At 37.1% G+C, this 12,147-nt stretch overlaps 3 protein-coding genes across 4 annotated transcripts; all 3 read right to left on the bottom strand.

Moving 5' to 3' along the window:
• Positions 1–976: 976 nt before the first annotated feature.
• On the bottom strand, positions 977–2,280 carry LOC124209738 (apolipoprotein D-like). Its single transcript, XM_046607891.1, has 5 exons — positions 1,958–2,280; positions 1,713–1,846; positions 1,524–1,609; positions 1,351–1,446; positions 977–1,284 (listed from the first exon to the last, which is right to left on the bottom strand). The coding sequence occupies exons 1-5, from the start codon at positions 2,090–2,092 to the stop codon at positions 1,157–1,159; spliced, it is 579 nt and encodes a 192-aa protein (XP_046463847.1). The 5' UTR covers positions 2,093–2,280; the 3' UTR covers positions 977–1,156.
• A 1,661-nt stretch (positions 2,281–3,941) lies between these two features.
• LOC124209739 (apolipoprotein D-like) lies at positions 3,942–5,212 on the bottom strand. The gene is made up of 6 exons (XM_046607892.1): positions 5,003–5,212; positions 4,699–4,826; positions 4,526–4,608; positions 4,434–4,455; positions 4,293–4,363; positions 3,942–4,226 (listed from the first exon to the last, which is right to left on the bottom strand). The coding sequence occupies exons 1-6, from the start codon at positions 5,138–5,140 to the stop codon at positions 4,093–4,095; spliced, it is 576 nt and encodes a 191-aa protein (XP_046463848.1). The 5' UTR covers positions 5,141–5,212; the 3' UTR covers positions 3,942–4,092.
• Positions 5,213–5,323: 111 nt separating this feature from the next.
• LOC124209737 (lazarillo protein-like) lies at positions 5,324–10,280 on the bottom strand. 2 transcript variants are annotated; one of them, XR_006881046.1, is made up of 13 exons: positions 10,036–10,280; positions 9,483–9,610; positions 9,328–9,410; positions 9,130–9,225; positions 7,767–9,061; positions 7,613–7,698; positions 7,453–7,554; positions 6,652–7,378; positions 6,151–6,278; positions 6,012–6,088; positions 5,913–5,937; positions 5,765–5,835; positions 5,324–5,697 (listed from the first exon to the last, which is right to left on the bottom strand). XR_006881046.1 is itself a non-coding variant. In XM_046607890.1 (9 exons), exons 5-9 carry the CDS (start codon positions 8,207–8,209, stop codon positions 7,251–7,253), a joined length of 582 nt encoding a protein of 193 aa, XP_046463846.1. In that variant the 5' UTR covers positions 8,210–9,061; positions 9,130–9,225; positions 9,328–9,410; positions 9,483–9,610; positions 10,036–10,272; the 3' UTR covers positions 6,712–7,250. The 2 variants fall into 2 exon arrangements, 1 of the variants encoding a protein (XP_046463846.1); XM_046607890.1 differs by lacking the exons at positions 5,324–5,697; positions 5,765–5,835; positions 5,913–5,937; positions 6,012–6,088; positions 6,151–6,278 and having other exon boundaries at positions 6,712–7,378; positions 7,767–7,894; positions 8,072–9,061; positions 10,036–10,272.
• Positions 10,281–12,147: the final 1,867 nt, after the last annotated feature.

A 12,147-nucleotide genomic window follows, 5' to 3' on the forward strand; every position in this document is an offset into this window, starting at 1 on the left:
TCTAAATAGTCCTTGGCTCCTTGCCATGAGAATAAGTTACTTTAAGTAAATGTGGTCACACCAAACAGAGAAATCAATCGAGGAATTCCGAATTCGTCATGACTTTCCAATAACTTTTAAAAGATGTTTATAAGTAAAAGTTGATTTCTGTGTATTGGCATTACTCCATTACTTTGAGCATGCTTTAAGCTTCTTTGTTAGTAAATGAATGTCTGCAGTGATTAAGTCTATTTCGATTAAGCCATAGCATCAGAATTACCTTAGCTGAGCTAGATTAAGTTTATCTGCAACACAAGCATGGCTCTACTTAGGTATTTCTGTTAAATTTGATATTCGTTAAATTCTGAGTGTTAAATTTCTTTCCCAGTGGAAAACTTAGCTATTCAATTTAAAATTCAATTAGTTAAAATTGATATTCAAAAAGTAGTTTTAATTTTGATACATCAACTTTCAGAATTGAAGTGAATGCTTGTGGTAATTAATAATATTGCATATTCATTTTTTGGGACTCAATGACACTAGCATATGCTGAAACTATTAGACACTTTCAAACAAGGTTTGTCTCCTTTGACGAGTATTAATTTTTTTTCCCTAAACCATCAGCCTAGACTTACATAATAGTATTCCTTTAACTGGAGGTTTGTTGTTGTTAGGTTCACTTGGGTAGTGTACAACGGTTCAAACATCATTTTTTTGTTATGTAGTCCCTTTCCATGGGAAATTGCGTGCATGCTTGTTGAATAGTCACGTCAGACATATTGAGTAAGAGAAGGTTATTTTGTTGATGTAGCGGATGTAGCCCAAATGCTTATGGTCTGGCTAGTAGCTAGCTAGCCATATTTATACAGTGCTTAAGGGTCTGGATACAACGGGAATCGATAGTGTCTAATAATCGATAGATTTGTAGTGATAGTAGATGTGTTTCTGTGTTTGTTAATAATGGTCAAATTCGTTTAAGTAGAATGTTTCATGTATGTAAATGTTGTTAAAAACGTATTATTGTTTTAATATGCAGCTGGATAATATCCGTCTAGTAACAAAATTTAACCATGAAATAATTTAATTATCAATAATAATTGGCGTTGAATTTATAATAATTGCGTCTTGTCTTGATTGACCGGTCCATGCTTATTGCTGCCAAATTCATAAAGGTTAATTAACAATTTCTCCGGTTTGTCATCCTCAATTTAGTTTCATCCAGAGCATTCCGCTTCACGACATCCAATGCCATTTCAATTGTCTCGCTCGATGGATTTGGATCACGAGTATGAACCCACAGGTTATCTAAATTGTAAGAACATTGTCTGTATGTTATAATTATCTTCTAGGATAAAGTAATTATCTGTTTACATAAATGTGTAGGTCCTACATCGACACAGCTCCAAAGAACAGAATATGTTTTGTAGTCAGTTCCCAAAATCACGAATTTTTCGTCCGCATACGAAGCTGGCAATTTCCAAAGGTAAACAGGCCATTTATAATAAAGAGATTAACTTTCTAATTTTCCATGAATCGGAAATTACCGTTTCCAAGAAAATTTACGACAAATTCGCCCTTCGTGGTGTCTGGATGACGTGCATGTCCAGAGAGCACGATGTTTCTCCTCGTACTGTAACGAGAAATGCGAACGTTATTCATTCAAGTCGTGTGTGCCTTGCCGTATGATGTGAGGTTCCTAGTAATGACGGTTCAGATCTTTTAGTCAAACTTACAATCTTTGTATTCCGCTGTTTTTGACGATGATTTTTCCATCCGTTTCGTTGAATTGAACGTTCACACAACGCTGTGCTATTCTATTTTGAAAGTTGGAAATTGTTTTGCGATTTTCGTACCATTTTCCTACGTACTTTGGTAACCGTAACCGTAAAAGTTAGAAAATAAAGAGAAGCAAAGAAAACAAGAGAACCATAAATAATTTTTTGCTGGTGCCTTTCATGCCTTTCATTGAAGAACTTACTTCATTGAGGTTGAAATCAGGAAAAGCTTTTACTTCTGGGCAGTTACCGCGTTGGAACAGCTGCGCTCGTACCAGTTTTTGATAGCATCCAGCGGCAATCAAAAGCCAAATTGAAACTTGAATATAGTTCGACATTTAATCTTACTTTAATCTTTAATGTTAACAGTAATAAATATTTTTAACTTTACACCGCTTTACACTGCTGTCAGTGGGAGTCACCGCACTGGACTTAGTTACGCCGTAGACTGGTCGCCGAATCGTCCGTTCTTTTTTTGATATAACAGAAAGCTATGTTAGATTAGCTACATGCTCCTCATCTCGACGCAGTGTATTATATGTTTTTCTTCAAAAGTTGGTCATCTCAAGGTAGAGCTTTTGGTAAGATAGGTTAGGCAAACAAAACAACCGTTAAATTATCAACATACAAGGGGCAAGGCACATACCGGTTTTTTGTTTTTAGGATGGACCCGAAAGTCTCACACTGCCGCGAGTCTACATGTTTTGCATATTCACTCGTTTTGGTTTAGTAGGGAATGTCCCCTCCCCCTTCCCCCCCCCCCCTCCAGTCCAAATGCGTAAGCAAATGTAGTCCAAATTGGGATATGAAGGTAGTTTGGTTGTTAGTTCTAGGTAGACGCCAGAAGAAATGCTAAGGCCTCATAATTCCTCTTAACCGTCAATTTGTAGATCAAATATTTTGGTTCCGTTGCTGACCCAAATATGTCTCCAGTCATTTATAACAAAACAATGATTTCCTGTTTCACATGGAACTCTACTAGATTTGAAAAATAATACATCTAAGTTGAACAAAAGATATGAATCACATGAAATAACTTAACTTTTTTTTCTAGATTTGAGCAGTGACTGCTGAGACGGTAAATGAAGACTAATGCTCCTGTTATCCATCGCTAGTTATGTTCGCTCCTGTTATCCTCTCTCCATCTACTACGTAAGCTAGCCAATAGTCGTGGGATGTTGTCGACATGGTTAGTGTCTACGCAAAACAATAAATTGAATTCACTGATTTTTTTTAAACGTGATTTTGTATCTCCAAATAGCTGTACTTCCTCTTGAGACTAAGATCGATACTGAATTCGATTATTTTTATTTTATTTAGAAATTGGAGCTGCGGTTTCCCAGCAACGACGAGGCTTCGCAATATTGGATGACTGATTTCTGGCCTTCCAGGATGTGATTACTCCCTGTCCTACGTAGAAGAAACGGCATGAACAAGATCATAGGACAGATGAAAAGGACCACATCAAATCAAAGGTAGGAATCATTCAAGAAAACTTCTTTTTTGTCTGGGCCTTTGCGTCGAGTTGGACTCCCTAGCGTCCAAAAGTCTTGAAAATGATTTAGAACAGACGTCCGTTTGCGAAATCCGAACGATTTTTCTTCGGTTCTTATGCGATTGTTACCTTAGTTTTTTTTTGCGGTTTCACAACGGGATTTTCCAAATACTTTTGCCCGCGTTTATCGTTACCTGTGTTAAACAACGCTACAATTGCTCGACCGTAAGGTTTCAGTTGATTGTGGAGTGGTCCTAAAGGTTAAAAACAAATCGGGAAATTTAAGGAACAGCGCCCTTTCATCATTCAATGACTTGACTCTGCGATGCAGAAGTTCTAGTCTTATTTTTAGTTAAATGGACGGGCGACGACAGGGAAAATGAACAAGATACCTTTCATCCCTATTCTGAAAGTATGAAAGGTAACTTGGTAGCAGCTACTATGTGCTATTTTTTTTTATTTCTCTTTATTTTTTATTTAAAATCTGGCTGGGCTTTTGAAAAAGTCGGTGGCAGGCAGGCAGTTGATGCGCTTACAAAAGTTCGGTTTCAAACTTATTCTTTATGGACTTCAAACTGCCAACGGAAGTTTTTGGTTCATTTTGAAATCATATCCCGTATTCATTTCATCGCAGTAGTTACCATTTACTTCTACCCTACTGCTTATCAATTGTATTGAAATTTTGCTAGGCATTTAAAGCATTCAAGGTTTATTGATACAAAAGCAAGTAATGAAAAGTAAAAATGATTTGTGGTTAAATTATTGATAAATATGAATCTGGTAAATTTTGAAAGATCCCAGTGTTTCTCTATTTTCTTGTCACCAATTTTCCAAATTGGATCGTCAGGTGGGACAATTGTTTTGATTGGTCACTTTCAATTTGTTTACGTTGATGGCATAGCCCTGAAATACAGCTAGCGCCTTGTTGACTGTAGCAGTGGGGGGGACTTGAGCACGAGTTAGGATCCATGCAAAGCCTGTTTTGTAAATGTTTTAAATGTGCGTACCATTCGAGATAGCCTTAAAGTCAAAATTTCTCTTACGTAAGCTGACGGGCCCAAGATTTGAGCAACTCCAGACAACAGCGTAACTGTCGTAGTCGGTATCAAGTATCCTAAAAACAATACCTTCTTATTTAAAAGCTTTGGTTCATTTTATCTTCGTAATAAAGTAAGTTTGCGTACAAATAATTTGGGGCCTGTGAAGCTTCAAGGAAATAAAAGTTAATAATTTGGGATTCTTGAAAATGCAGTAGTAATTTATTGCAGTTACTTACAGGGACTTCCGGGAAAATAAACATTTAGTTTACCGGGCTCTACGACACGAGCTGATCCGAGCGCTATTTGTTTAGTTCTTGTGCTGAAATTGTGTTGGAAAAAAAAAGAAAACTCGGTTATTTGTTTCAAACTTTCAACATTTTCTTTCATCAAATAACTAATTCCACTTTACATAATATTGAATCCTGTGTTTGTAACAGTGATATTGTCTGAATTTTTTGCGTAATTGGCTGTTATGCAATCCAGTCCAGCTTGGAAGATGGCAAAGTAGTTTCGGTTGTTGTACCATGTGCCCAAGTACTTTGACATTGGAAAAGAAAAACAGAAAGGTCGTTTAAAAGTTCTATCCATCTACTCTTTAAAAGAGTGTGATGCGTAATTCTTTTATTGTACTACGTAGATTTTGTAGTTCAATTCGTATGACAACTTGGAATTTAACATTTTTATGGATGAAGTGGTTAACATATAGCTTTCACCTTGTCGGCATCGAAGGGCGAGACAACTTGGACGTTTGGACATTGAGCCAAGGCAAACACTTGGGCATTTGCGGAATGGTAGCATCCCACTGCAACTAACAGAAATATCAAACACTTTGTACCAAAGCTAGAAGACATTTTTTAGAATGAGGGAAATAGAACCGGGTTTTGTCGCTGCTCTAGTGCGACTGGCTTTGTAATCGTGTTCGTTTGCCGTAGTTGTTAAAAGTAATGTTAATATATTCCAATGCTTTGTATAACAGTGTTATAAGAGCAGGTTTTGAAAAGTGAGCCAAACAACCGTTAAATAAAAAATTCACGTCCAAAGTAATATTTCTATTTTCAATGCCGAGAGCGCTTTATTCGTAATCGGACAAAGATTGTGCGAAAATTTTTTATTTTAAAAGAAAAATCGGCTACAGAAAAACAGACCTTAAACTTGCGAAATGTTTTTTTAAAAAAGCTGATGAGTCAAAAGAAGGAAAACAGAAAGCGACATTTTTTTTCTGATCTCCTTAATTTGTCGAGTAAAGTTCACTAGGTTTGTTTTGCAGAATTTTGCTGCCATCAGCAGTTTTCTTGTTTAACTATTTTCAGTTTTGTCTGGTCGATATTGTTCGCTGTAAATACAGCTAATGCTGTATCGATTATGTTGTTTGATGGGATTTGATCGCGAGTTAGCAGCCATGCTAAACCTGAGTAGAGTAGTAGTTTAATAATTTATTTCTGAGACATTTTGTTGACAGCGTCATAATAACATACTTGTAGTGCCGAATGCGAAGGGCCAACAGCTATAGATAACAGCGTAAGAAGTGTAGTCAGTGTTCAAAACCCTTTAAATAGTAAATTTATAAAAATAATTTACTATTTGAAAACCATTGAAGCAAGAAAATTAATGTTGTATACATACAAATAATTTTCAGCACCAGCCATCCCTTGATAAAAAATAAAAATATTCGTTGTAGAGAAAATAACATCTCAATTTTGAAAACCAATGGTTGCAACTTACAAGCATTTTCGAAAAATGACACTGTGAGTGTACCGTCCGATATTTTGAGACCTTTTCCGATGAGAGTTTTTGTAGAACTGAAATTTATCGACAAAAAAAATTATTCTCTTCTATTTGAAATGAATGAATTCAAATTTACCCGGATTTTTTCCCTTGAATTTTTATGGTCAGTACATTTCCTGTATTGTTGTATTCAGTCGTTACACAATCCATGCCAGCTTGGGCAACAGAATAGTAGTTTCGGTTGTTATACCATAATCCGGAAAACTTTGATTTGTTGGCAAGATTCACAAAATTAAAAATTCTGAATTAGACTTCAAATTGTTAGAACAAGAGGCTGACTAAAATGTACGTTACCGCAAGCTATAATCTAGTTATCGTCAATTGATATTCAAAAAATTAATATCGATCAATATGTAATTTTTTGTTTTGTTTTTGCAATTGCCAGAAACAATTCTCTTGTCTCCGTAACCATAGCGATTAACGACAGTAGTGATTTTTGAAAAAATTGCATTTTGAAATGTAACTACGTTATAGCCAGCTCGAAAGTTTTTTGTTTGATTTTTTTTTTTTTTTCTCTAGTGTAAGATTCACAAACAAAAGTTATAGCTATTGCTGGGAAATGGTCAATCGAACTTACTTTATCTAGATCGAAGCCTGACATGATAGTTGGGAATGGGCAAGAACCCAACTTAATCACTTGGGTGTGTATCATTTTATTAAAGAATGCAAAAACAAATAATAAATTAAACAAAAGTTTGAAACAGTTTGACGGCATTGTTTAATGAATAACATAGAACTGGGTTTCGTCAGTGTTCACGTGCGACTGGTCCCCGAGTGATGGTCATTTTACCGTTATGTTTCCAGGGCGGCAAGGAGCGGAAAATGGTGTCAAACTACCGTTAATCAGTAACATCTTCCATAACAATGGTACAGTCCGTCAGTCACAAGACAGATATGGTTACAAAAATTAATGTGTAATGCATGATACACTTTTTTCTAAAAATGGACGAAGAATGCGATAATATCGTATTTCACATTTAAATCATTTTCACTTTTATACGTACTCTACGTCTAAACAAGAAACCGTGAACAGAAAACTTAAAGTTGCACAATTTTTTATTGGTCACGAAACCGATGAGCCTTTATCGCCCAAGCTCTAATTTTTGACTGATTCCCAATTTTCCGATATCCTTAATCCCATGAAGAGTTTCCCAATTGCGTCTTGTAGCTCCGCTGTCAGCAATTGTGTTGATTCGTCAACCTCAGTTTGCTCTGATCGATTCCATTTTTCTTGAGCACATCTAACGCAGCCTCGATGGTGGCGTTCGTTGGATGTTGTTCGCGTGTCAACACCCACGCAATTCCTGTAATGAGTTTAGATGTTGACGTTTTCTTTTTTAACTTTTTCTATGGGGCGGAATTAATTAGTTTTTTTTACTTGTATTGATTGGTTCAATTCCGAAATGCATGCAGCTCCACACAACAGAGTAAGAAGTGTAGTCGGTGCCAAGTATCCAATAATTAGCGCTTCCCTGGGCAGCTTAATAGGACAATTCATTGCATATTCATTATGAAATTCTGCATCCATCAGTACTTACGATCACCGGAAAATACCACGTTAAGCTTTCCGTTCGGAGGTTCGACATGACGAACTGTCCCAGTTGTAGTTGATCTCATTCTAGTGCTGATAGTTGCAAAGAAAACACAGTATTGATTATTCGGTACTTGATTCAGGAGTATGCAATGTTTTACATTCTTTTTATTCCGATATTTTTCACGGTTACTTTTGGCCCGTTCCTCACATATTCGGCGGTCACACATTCCAGACCAGACATGAATAAAGAAAAATAGCTGCGGTTGCTGTACCATTTACCTAAGTACTTGGAAATTTGGGGCGTTCAGAAAAGAAATGACTAAATTTTTTTAATTACTGTGCCAAAGAATGAAGGTTTGAATTGAAAATTTAAAGGGAAGTGACAAGGGTTATAAGGTAGACGATCTGCGATTGTACTTGTGGGGAGCTTGGTGGAGAACATTTCTTGTCAATGAAATAATACCTGATCCATTTTAAATTCTGAAACGACGTTGAGGTTCGGGCAGGAGCCTAATGCAAACACTTGGGCATGTACCACTGTCCGATGACATTCTAGTAACGCCGTCAAGAAACAAAACCACCATTTCGAACAGATAAACATTGCTGAGATTGAGAAAGAGATAGAAACTGGGCTTCTCTACTAGTCCCGTGAGTCCAATAGACTGGCCCTTGAAAATCATTTTCTTATGTACGTCTACATTCTACAATACTTTGATTTTGGTAACATCGTAAAAACAACAAAAAACTAATACAGTAGGTATTCAGGTTTTCGTAGACCGGATTAAAAGAAAACAGAAAATTCAATTCAAAGTCGAACAACCGTTAAGCAACCATAGGTGGTCTGTGTCAAACTCAGCGTGCACATTAATTTCTGTCTTTGCGCGTACCCCCACATTTGACCCCAACAACCCCGTCATCGTTTCCTAGCCTAACAAGCTGCAAACAAAGTTAATTAAGTGACATAGTTTGTAAGTCCATGCATCCTTCGAGACTCTAGTTGCAAAGCGGGTACTTCCTCGCAAGCGTTCTACAATTTAAAACATTGTAGTTGAAGGAGTAAATTGCTCTTTATGCAGTAAACAATTTTTATGTGTTGTTTATTTTTCGCTGTATAATAATAGAGCATTGTGTTCCTCCCGAAACTTTTAAATATGGAATTATCAAGTTGGGGGGCTCTTTAGGTCGCTGTAGGTTCGTGTTCCTTTGTTATCATTTATCAGCGTGTCCCGCAGAGTTTTTTTGGTTTTTGTAATTAAGTTACCCAAAGAATTTGCTCAGCTTTGTCCTACTAAGATGGATAGCTTCCTTGCTCCCAGCTAACGTCTTGTGCAATTATCTTGATTCGTTAACCTCAAACTACTGCCATCGATGCCATTCCGCTTAAGTGCAGCGTACGCTTTATCGATTGTCGATATTGATGGGTGTTGTTCTCGAGTCAGTACCCACAATATGCCTGAAAAGTGTAGAAATGTTTGATCGTTTTTAATGCAAGCCATTTAGATTTAGATGGCAAATTGTTACGTGAGCTGATCGGTCCGAGATCAAAACAATTCCACACAACAGCGTAGGTTGTATAGTCGGTGGCCAGTACAAAATAATTTGGAATGTCCGTTTCAGCTTCATGAAAATAAAAAAAAGAACAAATTTAGATTTTTTGGCGAGAATTGACTGTTAGGTATGGCTGATTTCAATTTTGTAAATCTGCCAGAAACCACCTACAAAGTCTGCCGGTAAATGAAACGCTGAGTTTGCCGGGTTCAATCAGACGAGCTTTTCCGTTCGCAGTTCTTCTCCTTCTAGTACTGAAATCGAGTGAAATTTATTGGTTGACTTATACTTCAGCCAATGATTATCATTATTTTTTAAATGTTTACACTTGTTGTATTCCTTCGTTTTTCACAACGATTTCGGTTCCATTCAGTGTGTATTCAGCTGTAACACAATCCAGCCCCGATTGGAATATTGCAAAGTAGTTGCGGTTCCCGTACCATTTCCCCAAATACTATGATGAGTTTGACGTCCACATAAATTTAAATCAAATTAGAGTTTTTTATTTAGTCGTTGTCTGGCGAAAATCGCTGCCACTTTTTTTTTTCCTTTGATTTATTCATAATGAATGAACAATTTAACTGTGGTTTAAATTAAGTTCTGTTGATGGACGACTTAATCAGAAAATAATTGATTCTCGTGAAAGTACTTTTACATTGTTTCAGTATATGGGTTCAAGAGATCAAGTCCGTCCAGTCACGTTTCCCGGAAGGGGCGGTAACACTCCGTCTAGAGTAAACCCTAACCTATCAGCATCAGTAGACGCCTTTGTGCAGTATAACTATCCCACTTACACTGGCCATCTTGCCCCATTACAAGTGTTCAAGTAAGTGTGGAGCCTATAACTAAGTTTTAAGCGAAACTTGGGTCGGAACTTACTTGATCGACTTCAAAGTCGGAGACGACACTGACATTTGGACAAGAACTTAGCGCGATCACTTGGGCATGTACTATTGTTCTAAAGCACCCCGCCACCACTAACAAAGTGAACCAACATTTTGAATAGCTTAGCATTCTCAGGAGAGTAAGACGGATAGAACTCAGCGTAGTCACTGTAACTACCAGACTGATCCTTTTGCCTTATTTTTTTTATTAGTACATCTATCCAGACCAGTTTTTTTCTCAATACATCCGTTATACCTCCCGTTCGTCAAAGAAATGTTGATTATGCAGCATTTCCAAGAGTGTTTCAATAGGAAGATAAAAATTGACCTCATAGTGTATAGCTCTCCCAAACCGATTTTGTGGTGAAAAGTGAAAATGAGGTACGCAGTGGAGTGAGTCGAACAGCCGTTAAGCGAAGATGTATGGTCCAAAATCTTGTTTTCTGCAACCAGAATGGAATACGATTTTTCTTTTTCTTTTTGTTGCCTATGTTGCTTAAATTTGCTATTGATATTGTTAGCATTTTTTTGCTGCGTACGACATCTTAGTGATCAGTGATCACACTATCGATTAAATGTATCTATGCGTTCGTGATCGGGGGGAGGGACTAAGTGCAAACACCTTAGCGTGTACCATTTTTCAAAACTTTCTACTGTAATCTATATAAATAAATACGCATTTTGGATAGAATTACGTACATTGTGTTTAAATGAGGATCGAACATTTGCTTATCCACTAGTCCCTTATGCAACTGCACTTGAAACCCTTGTTCGTTTACATTCGTGTAACGAAATTATTCAGATGTTTTGTACACACAGAGATGGGAGAGAAAAAAAATGTGTCGTAAACAACCGTAAAACAACGCATTCGTGGTCCACCTACTGTTTTTTCTGTGCTAGCGAATGTATATACTCAATATTTTACGTCAACACATCCAAAAGAGACATATTGTCGTATGCATTTCTAATGCCTCGCCCTCCAACCACCCTTCAGTTATAATAAAACAGCGCAAAGGTCGATTTATGCGGTAAAAGAATCAAAAGATTTGTATATGTTTCTCCCTGCTGGAGAAACTGGTTACTTCCGCCCTACTGCGTCAGTGCACTCACTAACTCGGGAAAAATGCTGTTAGCAACTAGTACGATATCCTCCTTACCATTAGGCAAACATTGTTATCGCTGTGACGTCTGCGTCATGTACCAGTGCATTATATCAAAAGTTTACAAATGTTTAACGAGAGCGAAATTGCTCATAATTGAAGCCACATGATTTCTTTTCAACGACAAATTTGATCATCCCAAAATAGATCGTGAAACAAGGGTCTCTTTTAACAGAATATCATTTTCCGGATTTTACTCGACAATGTAACTTAACGAGGACTAATGGACATGATTTTTATTTGTCAATGCGATGCTGACGAGATGCAGTTATTTAATCGTCTCTTATTGCGCCGATATTAAATTTAAATTTGAAGTAGGAGAAGATGCTAATGTTTGGACAGGGATCCAGCGCGCTCGCAGCCCAAGGATATGTCAAGCGTTGTTTAAAGCTTTTAGCGAAACTAATATGGAAAACGAACAACATTTTGAATAGCCTAGACTCTCAAGAAGCAAAAGGGATACTGTGTTCTGAATTTGCATCTTCTGTGTTCTCGTACGACTGACCTTTTAGTCTTCTTTGTTCGAGTCATTAATAGACACTACTGTGTGATGATTGATTGATTGCAGTTCAGTAGGACCGCAAGAACGAGACGTATTGTGCCTGTTTAAAAACAAACTTTAAACAACAATACGTAGCGTACTTCGTGGCTTTCTATCCAATATATGAAATATTTACTTAGAGCAGGGTTCCGCGAGAGTGGATGTCTAACAAAAAACTCGGCTAACAAGAAGTCATCCAACTTGGTTCTTTATGCTGCAAACTGCCTATGCCAAGTTTAGTTAGCATATTAAGTTTTCAAATGCGTATCCCTTGGGTTTGGATTTCACTCAAACAGTTTACTCGTTGGGCTGTGTTAAAAGTACTGTCTCTTTCGCATGAAAAGCTTTTCTTGGGTAATAGCCAATGCGGTTTATCCAAGCATCCTTCTTGTCAAATAATCTAGCT

This window comes from Daphnia pulex, chromosome 12 (assembly GCF_021134715.1).
Source record: "Daphnia pulex isolate KAP4 chromosome 12, ASM2113471v1".
Taxonomy (NCBI): Eukaryota; Metazoa; Arthropoda; class Branchiopoda; order Diplostraca; family Daphniidae; genus Daphnia; species Daphnia pulex.

What these genes read in the sequence shown, in the direction of transcription:
- LOC124209738 (XM_046607891.1), bottom strand. Translation starts at nt 2,092, where the DNA reads ATGTCGAACTATATTCAAGTTTCAATTTGGCTTTTGATTGCCGCTGGA. An exon ending in CTGATTTCAACCTCAATGAA is followed by an intron (nt 1,847 to 1,957) that starts GTAAGTTCTTCA and finishes CGGTTACCAAAG; the next exon opens with TACGTAGGAAAATGGTACGA. An exon ending in CGTAAATTTTCTTGGAAACG is followed by an intron (nt 1,447 to 1,523) that starts GTAATTTCCGAT and finishes GGAAATTGCCAG; the next exon opens with CTTCGTATGCGGACGAAAAA.
- LOC124209739 (XM_046607892.1), bottom strand. Translation starts at nt 5,140, where the DNA reads ATGTCTTCTAGCTTTGGTACAAAGTGTTTGATATTTCTGTTAGTTGCA. An exon ending in AACACAGGATTCAATATTAT is followed by an intron (nt 4,609 to 4,698) that starts GTAAAGTGGAAT and finishes ACACAATTTCAG; the next exon opens with CACAAGAACTAAACAAATAG. An exon ending in TCTTGGGCCCGTCAGCTTAC is followed by an intron (nt 4,227 to 4,292) that starts GTAAGAGAAATT and finishes TTTACAAAACAG; the next exon opens with GCTTTGCATGGATCCTAACT.
- LOC124209737 (XM_046607890.1), bottom strand. Translation starts at nt 8,209, where the DNA reads ATGTTTATCTGTTCGAAATGGTGGTTTTGTTTCTTGACGGCGTTACTA. An exon ending in CAGAATTTAAAATGGATCAG is followed by an intron (nt 7,895 to 8,071) that starts GTATTATTTCAT and finishes CAAATTTCCAAG; the next exon opens with TACTTAGGTAAATGGTACAG. An exon ending in CGTGGTATTTTCCGGTGATC is followed by an intron (nt 7,555 to 7,612) that starts GTAAGTACTGAT and finishes TGTCCTATTAAG; the next exon opens with CTGCCCAGGGAAGCGCTAAT.